The following is a 10,774-nucleotide window of genomic DNA, read 5'->3' as shown; positions in this document are numbered from 1 at the left end:
AATAAAACTTGTCAAAAATCTGTTGGTGCCCTGATCTGCCTCTTGAAAGAAATTTATCATTTTTGGATGCTACGTCACATACATTAATACAATTGGACGTTGTGTCGAGTACGGTAACTTGTGAGTTACGCGAGATAGAGGATTGCACTGAATAAAAGATGGCAATTACCAAACTGAGGACCAAAAATTCATTCGGAGATATTTATTCTACTGGAAATATGCATAGAATAAGGATATGCAAGATAAAAATAAATCAAAGTAAAAAATTAACACCTGGATTACGTAAAAAAAGATGTATACTACAGTGTTAAGGAACATAAGCTTATGATATTAAAAAAAATAGGCAGCACAATGAAGAACAGCTAATATTAAAACAATTTTATGGCAATGTCACTTTACAGATTATTAATAGAACAATATCTAGTAATGAGGGCAGGTAAAGCTATAAATGGGCACTAACAGCCGGGCTTTTAGCCATGGCCATAATCAGACACCTTTCACTGTTGAACACAGCCACTACACCAGTCTACTCCACTGCTTATCCTAAAGATTCATTAGACACCACAATACAGCTCAACTTACCAGACGTCGGGCAAATTCTTTGTTTTCAGAAAGAAACCCATATCCTGGGTGGACCTGGAAAATAAAAACAGAGGGTGTTATCATAATAGGCACTCTGTCATTGCTTAGATTCAATTCTTAACCCCACCATAGCCAAAAAGATTTTAAGTCAGTTTATTGAAGAACTGCCAAAAAATATAGCTATAAAAAGATATGTATTAAAAGACAATTTAAAAAAAAAAAAAAAGTTTATTTTCTCTGCAATATAACTATTCAAATAAAATGCTATTTTGTGTCTAAAACAAATAAACATGTAGAGATATACTAGATTACAACTAATACTTTTTTCTTTTTTTATAAACACTATTCAATATTAATTGTTACTGCAGCAAAAGACCTTATCCGTGAAAAGGAATTAAATTATTTATCCTTATTTATTCATGGTTATCATTTAGCAAAGAAAAAGGAATTAAAAGAAACAGGGAAAGGGTTAAAGCTAATTGGGATTTTTCCCCCCCAGCATATTTGGGAATGAACTGAAGCTGCTCCCTGGTGTGATTTGTGAATCCAGCAGCCACCTGCAGGAACTGCCACCAGCCTTGCCAGATGCTTCAAAAGCCTTTGATTTCCAGTAGAGATTTCGGCCACATTTAACTCATGTGACATGAGCCAAACAAGAATACAATATTCAGTTCCTTTCTGTTATTTTTTTTTAATACAAATCCTGGCTATTCTGCCTGCTATATCTGAAACAGCTGCGGCAGATAGAGCCATTCAGACTCACAGCTTGGGCCCCCGTTTTCCTAATGGCTTCCATGATGGCATCCATGTTGAGGTAGCTTTTGCTAGTGGGAGCAGGGCCAACACAGACAGCTTCATCCGCCATTTTCACGTGAACCTGAAGAGATAAAAATTCTGCATTGACAGATGCTCACAGCAAAAGTAATTACCATCATCGTACAAAGCAGGAAGAAAATTGGCTACTTTGATTTTTCTAAAAATATATATCATTCCCATTTTGTAATACTTGCGCAAAAAATGTAAGTCTAATATTTAGTATTTTATATGTAAATGCCATGTATATATCTCCTTATCTCCGACCTAGAGACTTTTTTTCTATTTATTACACTACGTGCAATCTATAACACTTTGGTTGGTAACTTGCAAAGGGAGAATAACAGATTTAAGAAATAAATATAACACAATCTGAAACATCAAGCTTACTATCAATAATGATAAAAGGCCAGGGCAGTGCTTTGTAAACAATTGCTCACCTAAAAAGGAATCTGTCACCAGGTGTTATCCATATGAGAGCAGTATAATGTAGACAAGACACACTGATTCCAGTGATGTGTCACTTACTGGGCTGCTTGCTGTAGCTTTAATAAAATTACTAGTTTATCAACAAGGGATAAACGCCGTATTGATGAGTCATGTATAACCCTGCCTCAACAAATCAATTAGCAGCTTTCTGTCTATGCACAGAAAGCTGTCAGTAGTGTACACAGAATTACACAGGGTTCAGGTAGATCTACAGCAGATAAAATCGATGATTTTATAAAAAATACAAACATGCATCCCAGTAGGTGATATATTGCTGGAATCAGGGTGTCTGTCTCTACCTCATTCTGGACTCAGATGAAGTAGCAAATACCTGGTAACAGATTTCCTTTAAAAAGAGGGCCCCATTACCTCTCCTGACATGTCAGCTTTAGTACATAACAGACAATACAAGACAGATCTAGAGCAATCTAGATTTCCTTATGTTCCCATGGAAATTTATAAATACATTGACAATGGGAATTGTAGCACAGTTGTCAAAGGGGTGTCTCTCAACACACTGACAGCGCTGATTGGCTAATGTCAGTGAGTAGGGGACACACCCACTAACTGGTAGCACCCAGTTGTCAATTTATTGATACATTCCTAATAACTCCCTTGTGCCCGTTTCACTGTTATTAGAAATTCTAACATTTACTAAAACGCCATGCTGTACTGCTCCTCTGCTATTCTCCTTGGACATTTTTGAATAAATGGAGAGCTCTATGTTACCAATTGAGAGTGTGTCCCTATAAATGCACTCATTGTCTAATCAGAACTGAATACATCAAACTATGCAAAAACATACTACTTTGACCATAGTAATGCTAACACACAGTCAAATTATTTATACATTTCTAAGAGAAGCAACAGAGGAACAGGTAGGACGGGGCCTCTATTTAATTTTCCTATTTCTCTATAGACATAACACAATCAATAACTTGAACATCTATAAAGAACGTGTGTGTGTGTGTGTGTGTGTGTGTGTGTGTGTGTGTGTGTGTGTGTGTGTGTGTGTGTGTGTGTGTGTGTGTGTGTGTGTACACAGCAAACTTGAATGTATGTACTGTTAATGAAACAATGTTGTGTATATTGTATACATAACGTGCATGCTGTAAAGCTAGAGGTGTATAATATACATGCTGCAGAAACAACAATATACATCTATCACCTTCCTATTCTACCATAGTGCAATAAAATTAAAACTTCCCTGGCAGTGTGTAAAGCAGAAAATAAATAGGAAAAACTTTTTTCTTACGGAATAAGTCTGGGATGCAATTTCCGTAAAGTGCATGCATTTTACAGTCTGAAATATTGATGATGATCTCCATAGCCTTATCTAAAAAATCCATGCCTCCATTTTCTAGGAATCTATTGGTGAGCAAATCAGCTCCCAAGTGCAGGGGCTTTCCTTCACTTAAGGCCCTCTCGCCTGTCTACTACAGCCACAATTTTTCCAACTGTGACGGACAGGTCACTCTTCTCTGTGACCTCTTCCCTGCCCAAGCGGTCGCACATACATCATCATTCTTGGGTGTGGTGTTTGTGCAGTAAGGTCAAGATGACATTGCGAGAGCAATACTATTGATCTGTACATGTGCTGCCCCCCCCGAGAATAAAGACACCTGTGCAAGATCTTAAGGGTATGTGCACACGCTGCAGAAAATTTCTGCACAAAAACCTGAATCCCTTCCCAGAAACCGCACCTATTTTCCCGCAGCGGTTTTTTGCGCGGTTTTGATGCGTTTTTTACTGCAGCGGTTTCTAAAAGCATGGGAGAAGCCTAAACCGCGGAAAAAAACGCAAAATTAATGTGCATGCTGCGGTTTTTACCGCGATGCGGTTTTTTCGCGGTACAAAACGCATCAATGTGCACACAAAGTGCAAAATGCATAGAAATGACCGTGCAGCTTATTTTTAGCGGTTTTATAGCGGTTTTATAGTGAAAACCGCGGTAAAAACCACTAAAAAAAAGCAGTGTGTGAACACAGCCTAAGGCTATATGCAGACGTTGCGTATTTGCTTGCAGAAATTTAGCAAGGTTTCTGCATCTCTTGGCAGAAAAATGCAGTGGAAAATCAGTGCATTTTTTATGCATTTCTGTCAATCCATAGAGCTAAATAATTGTTTAAAAAAAAAAAAAAAACTGATGTAATTTCCTTGTTCAACCCCTTCTTTTTCATTCTCCAATATGGAATTGAAGACCATAATGTCATTACATACAATGCTCAAATTTATATTGTTTACACACACACAAATATAAGTGAGTATATCTATATATACACAATATATCTCTATCTAACCAAGCCCGAGGATTAGTAATGAGAGAAAACAAGGGCGGGGGCGCAGACATAGGGCTTCACCTGGTATAAATCAATTAAAATATAAAAGTACTCTGGAGTACTCACCCTTTATGGGTTGTGTTCAGACACAACCACTCTCAACGTTTGTTGCAGTCATATAGCTCCTGCAGAGCTCGTGCAGGTGGACAGCGTCCACTAGGTATCATAAGTTGAGGATCCAAGAAAAGCACTTCTGAGCATCCGCGCTGCTTTAGTGATAAGAATTCTTCAGAAATCCATATAAATCTTTCAAGTTCTTTATTATATGTACTACAGAAACTACGCGTTTCGAGGTGACAATCCGCACCTCTTCTTCAGGTTACAGTACAGAGTTGAAAGATTTATATGGATTTATATGGATTTCTGAAGAATTCTTATCACTAAAGCAGCGCGGATGCTCAGAAGTGCTTTTCTTGGATCCTCAACTTATGAGGTTTAGTAATGAACAGGTGTCAGCCAGATACGCTTATTAATAAAACAGTACATAAAGAGCTAAATAAAGACACACACAATCACAAATCCTATGTAGGAGCATTAACAATTAACCTACATACGCAGTAAATAAACAGCAACTGTCAGAAATCTGCGTGAAATGCACTATTTAAAAAAAAAAAAAAATTGCGTGGGCTTCTACATAATTTTCATAACCAGCAGAGGGAAAGCAGACGGCTAAGGGCTGATGTTCATATTCTGGGAAGCAGCCAATAGACTTAAAAGTTCCCAGGCTATTAATATCAGCTCACAGATGTTTGCTTAGCCTTTACTGGCTAGTTTACAGGGGAACCCCAGAAAAAGATTGACATGGGGTCCCCCTATAAAATCGAACCAGCAAAGGCTAGACAGCTGTGGGCTGATATTAATAGCCTGGGAAGGGGCCATGGATATTGGTGCCCCCCAGGCTAAACATATAAGCTATCAGTCTCCTCAGAGATGGCGCATCTTATAGATGCGCCAATTCTGGCACTTAGCCTCGCTCTTCCCACTTGCCCTGTATTGGTGGCAAGTGGGGTTCATATTTGTGGGGTTGATGTCACCATTGTATTGTCAGGTGAAATCAAGCCCAAAGGTTAGTAATGGAGAGGCATCTAAGGCTAGTTTCACACTAGCGCTTTTGAGCGCAGCGACGGCCTGCGCACGGCCGCCGCTAAGCCCCGCCCCCTGCTGCGCCTCCGCCGGTAGCTCCGCCTACCGGCGCATGACACTGCATGCGTCCTGCGCCCCCTATCTTTATCACTGGGTGCGCAGGCCGTGCGCAATATGCGTTTGGCGGCGCATGCGCCTTTTTGACGGTGCGCCGAGCGCAACCAAACTGCAGCAGGTTGGGTTTGCCGCAGGTCGGCGCACCGTCAAAAGGACGCATGCGCCGCCAAACGCATATTGCGCACGGGCTGCGCCCCCAGTGATAAAGATAGGGGACGCAGGACGCATGCAGCGTCATGCGCCGGTAGGCGGAGCTACCGGCGGAGGCACGGCAGGGGGCGGGGCTTAGCGGCGGCCGTGCACAGGCCGTCGCTGCGCTCAAAAGCGCTAGTGTGAAACTAGCCTAAGACATATATCGCTTACTAACCCCATAGAGATATTGGATTTAAAAAAAAAAAAAAAAGACACCCAAAATAAAGTCCTTTATTTGAAATGCTCACAGACTCCTAATAAACGCCTAATCCCTGATACCCTCATCTCCTGCAAACAATTAAACATGGATCCTTTTCTCCGAGAGGCTCATTAGGGGACAAAGGACTGTGGGGTGTATGCTACTGCCGCCAGGAGGCTGACACTAAGTAATGAAAAAAGGTTAGCTCCTCCTCCACAGTATACACCCTCGCCCTGGTTGCCGACGAGACCAGTTCGGTGCAAAAGCAGTAGATCAAAATAGACAAAATCAACCTTAATGCAGTAAACATGTCTAGAAAACTCACCTAGTAGTGTAAATACATAATAACCAACACAAAAAAAAGAGCCAATTGGCTAACAGGGTGGGTGCTGTGTCCCCCAATGAGAGTCTCCGAGAAAAGGATTTTACGGTGAGTATCACAAAAATCCATGTTTCTCCTTCGCTTCATTGGGGGACACAGGACTGTGGGACATCCTAAAGCAGACCCTGGGTGGGAAGTTGACTCACCGGTCCAAGCTATACGCACCTCCTGTCTCAAGGTGCGCCACCGCTGCTTGGAGTATTCTTCTACCCAGGCTCGCGTCTGCTGAAGCCTGAGTATGGATATTGTAGCGCTTGGAGAATGTGTGCAGACTGGACAAAGTTGCCGCCTTGCAGACCTGTTCCGCCGATGCCTGGTGCAGAAGAGCCCAAGAGGCACCTACCGCCCGAGCGGAGTGTGCTCTGATCCCCGCTGGAACAGGTGCGCTTCTGATGCAGTAGGACTCCTGAATAGTCAAACGAATCCACCTGGCTATGGTCGATCTTGAGGCAGCAAGTCCCTTCCTGCGACCCTCGGGAAGCACGAACAGCGTGTCTGTCTGACAAAATGATGCCGTCCGTGACACGTACCTCCTGAGAGCTCCAACATATGAAGAGCCTCTTCCACACAGTGCACCGGTACTGGGCAAAAAAGAGGGCAAGACAATATATCCTCATTAATGTGAAACGAGGAAACGACCTTTGGCAGAAAAGGAGCAGCTGGCCTGAGAACCACCTTATCCTTGTGGAAAATCAGAAACGGGGCTCAACAGGATAGAGCTGCCAGCTCCGAGACCCGCCTGATTGATGTTATAGCTACAAGGAACACCACCTTTCAGGAAAGGTATGTCAAAGAGGCATCCTGTAGTGGTTCAAATGGAGCTTCCTGCAGATCGCCTAGGATCAGGTTAAGGTCCCAGGCGTCCAGAGGGGCACTATAGGGAGGTACCAAGTGGGAGACTCCCTGGAAGGTCTTTACCTGCAGATTGGTAGCAATCCTGCGCTGGAACAGCACGGATAAGGCCGATATCTGTCTCCTGAGAGAACTTGGAGCTAAACCTGAGTCTAGGCCAGACTGGAGAAAAGGCTAAAATATTGGGAAAGGAGAATCTCAGAGGAAAATAATCGCGGTCAATACACCATGTGAAGGAAACCTTCCAGATGTGGAGGTAAATACGTGCAGAGGCGGGCTTCCGGGTGCTAACCATTGTAGCAAACAAATTCCGGCCGAACCCAGCCTTGGTCAGGATCCAAGATTCAACGGTCAAGCCGTCAAACACAGGGTCCCTGAGTTATGGTGGTAGATCCGGCCCTGGGAAGTAGGTCTGTGCACTCTGGCAGCACCAGGGGATGTTGGCGAGTAGCTGCACTAGATCTGCGTACCATGCCCGATGAGGACAATCTGGGGCAATCAGTATTACTGGGACAACCTCTGCCTTGACCTTCGGGATATCCATTGGAAGCAGTGGTAGCGGAGGAAACCGGTACGGGAGGCAAAACTGGTTCCATGGCAGAACCAACAAGTCCACAGCGATTGCCTGGGGATCCCGGCACCGAGCGACAAACGTGGGCACTTTGGCGTTCAACCTGGAGGCCATCAGGTCCACATCTGGAGTCCCCCAGCGTTGGCAAATCTGATGGAAAACCTCATGGTGGAGTGACCATTCCCTGGACGCAAGACCCGGCCGGCTGAGGAAGTCTGCCACCCAGTTCTCTATGCCTGGAATGTGGACTGCCGAGATCACAGAGAGGATTCTTTCGGCCCAGCAAAGGATATGCTTTACCTCGAGCATGGCAGTCTTGCTGCGGGTGCCCCCGATGGTTTATGTATGCCATGGTAGTGTGTCTGAATCCGGATAGGACGACCTGCTAGGAAACGATGAAAAGTGCTGTAGAGCCAGCCGGATCGCTTGTATCTCTAGAAGGCTGATCGGGAGGCATGATTCCCATGGTGACCAACGTCACTGGGCTGTGTGATGGCGAAAACACCGATTCCCAACCGAGAGGGACTGGCGTCGGCCGTGACCACCAGCCAATGGACCGGGAGAAAAGATTTCCCCTGCAGAAGGGAAGAACTCTTTGTCCACCATCTGAGTGACTGCTTGACCTGCGCAGACAACTGGCACCGGTGTTCAAGAGAATGGGTTCTTGTCCCAAGCCGCCAAGAGGGCGAAGATGAAGTTGGGCAAACGGAATTGCCTCCATTTCCCACCATTCTCCCCCAAGACCTTCATGCCAAACCGGATGGTATGAGAGAACGGCTAGTGAAGTGCCTGGACCCCCTGCCGGAGGCCTACGGCCATGTCCCGAGGGAGAATCACCAACCACCAGGAGGTGCCGAAGATCATCCCCAGAAAGGCAATCTCCTGAGCTGGAACAGGGGTTGACTTTTTCAAAATTCACCAGCCACCCTAATCAGGGAAGAGTAATCAGCGTGATGCTTACGCTTTCCTCACAATCCCGGAAAGACAGGCCCCTGACCAGGAGGTCGTCCAGATATGGCAAGACGACTAAGCCCCAGGAATGTGGAATGGACATGACCGTTGCAATGACCCCTTGAGAATACTCTGGGGGCGATGGCTAGGCCGAAGGGTAAGGCTGTGAACTGGTAATGTAGGTCGCTGACTGCGACCTTAGGAACCCTTCATGTGACGTAAAGATGGGGATGTGTAGGTAGGCGTCTTGGATGTCAGAGGCCAAATATTCCCTCCTTTCCATGGCAGATATGACCGAGCGAAGGGACTCCCTCCGGAAATGCCTGAGCTTGACAAATTCGTTCAGCAGTTTCAGGTCCAGACTGGGCCTTACTGTCCCGTTCTTCTTGGGGACAACAAATAAGGTGGAATAGAAACCCTGAAGTCTCTCGTTTCCTGGTATGGGGATGATAACTCTGCTGCGCCGGAGAGTTTCGATGGCCATGAACAGGGCGCGTGCACGTGTTTCCGATCTGGGGGGGGACACACACACAAAAAAAAAAAAAAAAAAAAAATAGTCCTGAGGCGTGGCTAATAAATTTGATCTTGTATCCCGAAGACACCAGCTCTCTTATCCATGCGTCTTGTATGATGGTGAGCCAGACGTGTTGAAACCAGAGGAGGTGACTGCTAGTCATTTGGCTGAAAATCTGTGGGACCTAAATCCCTTCAATTTTGACTGGTGAGACCGTATGTTTCCCAAAGGGTTGGCTGTGCATGAGACCTGACGATGTCTGTCCTGACTGGGCCAACCCACACCGGCGAGGTTGGCCGCCACGACCCAAAACCATGCCTGAAGCTGGTGACGGAATGGCTGCTTCACCTCTTTGAGGGAGAAAGTTGCTTTTCCCCCTGTGGTGTCGGAGATAAGCTGGTCTAGCTTCTTACCGAATAACCGGCCGCTCTGATAGGGCAAAGAAGGCGTCTGCCCGCCATGTCCTCAACCACAGAGCTCTCCTGCTGGAAACTGCATTTGCAGCATCCAAAGATGCATTAGTCAGAGTCTCCTGCCAGAGCGATCGGATTCGAAATTTGAGCCACTTCTGATGGCAGGTCCATGCCCTGCAGGGCTCTATTTAATGATTTAATGATTCTGACCAGGAAATCATGGGTTTAGCCACCCAAGTTGCCGCAAATGAGGGAGTGAGGACTGATCCTGAGGCCTCAAAAACCGAGCAAGCCAGGCTCTCTATGAGACGGTCCGTGGGATCCTTAATAGAAGAACCGTTATGTAGGAATAACAGTCTTAGAACCGAAACGTGACATGGGTGGATCTACCATTTGGGATTCTGCCCACATTTTACGGAGCTTAGAAGCAAACAGATATCTTGTATCCAGTGCCTTCTGGCCTGAAAAAGGTATGTCTGGCCGTCCCCTGTGTCGTTGCACAATGTTCTCAAATTCTGGGTGAGTGCAAAATGCCCTATGAGGCTGTTTGGCTCGTTTGAATGACATCTTGTGACCTAAGGTCAAGGTGGATTCATCGTCAATCCCCAGGGTTTGGTTGACGGCCTTAATGAGCCTGTCGAATTTCCTGGTAGTCAGGTGCATCCAAATTAAGGGACCATCGGAATCATAATCCGAGCTTTGTTCGCCATCACCCACTGGTGAAGGAGAGCGAGAGATGGAGCTCATGGATGCCTGAGGCACCAGACGGGCCGGTTGACGCTGTATGGGTTAGTTTCCCCCCCGCTTCTGCCTAGCGCAAGAGCGGCTGTTATGAATGAGTCACCGTAGGAGGCAAAAACAGAAATACTAGCTAAGTCCAGAAAACCAGAGAAGTTGGCAGCTATCGGATTGCAGACCCCCTGAACCTATCAACAACAACTAGCAGTAGCCGTGAAGGGTTCCTACGGTGCCCTAGACCCCTCGATCACAGCCGGAGAACTAAATAGCCTAAAGACAGAAAGGGAAATCTAAACTGCCCCAGAGATGACCCCAAAGCAATAGGCAGCCCCCAACATATAATGACGGTGAAGCAAGATGAAAAAACACTCACACAGATAAAAAGATAGGCTGAGCAAATGATGGGGCCCAAGCTAACTAAATAGGACAGGATAGAAAAGCTGCTGTCTGCAATCCGCCAAAACCCTATCAAAACAAGAGCCAACAGGCTGATAGGGAAAAAAAAGCACTGAAGACGCTAGGCTTCAAAAAGACTATAT

At 45.3% G+C, this 10,774-nt stretch overlaps 1 protein-coding gene across 2 annotated transcripts in view; it reads right to left on the bottom strand.

Annotated features, from left to right (window-relative positions):
* The window catches only part of PCCA (propionyl-CoA carboxylase subunit alpha), an 805,290-nt gene that overhangs the window by 651,384 nt on the left and 143,132 nt on the right, over positions 1-10,774 (bottom strand). For both annotated transcript variants that reach the window (XM_073569504.1, XM_073569503.1), the window contains exons 5-6: positions 1,346-1,459; positions 583-636 (exon numbers count right to left, since the gene is read on the bottom strand). In XM_073569504.1, the coding sequence (XP_073425605.1) occupies positions 583-636; positions 1,346-1,459 (168 nt within the window). The remainder of the gene's footprint in view (positions 1-582; positions 637-1,345; positions 1,460-10,774) is intronic.

This window comes from Dendrobates tinctorius, unplaced genomic scaffold (genome assembly GCF_039654945.1).
Source record: "Dendrobates tinctorius isolate UK_male_01 unplaced genomic scaffold, ASM3965494v1 ptg000026l, whole genome shotgun sequence".
Taxonomy (NCBI): Eukaryota; Metazoa; Chordata; class Amphibia; order Anura; family Dendrobatidae; genus Dendrobates; species Dendrobates tinctorius.
This window is presented reverse-complemented; position numbering and strand designations above follow the sequence as displayed.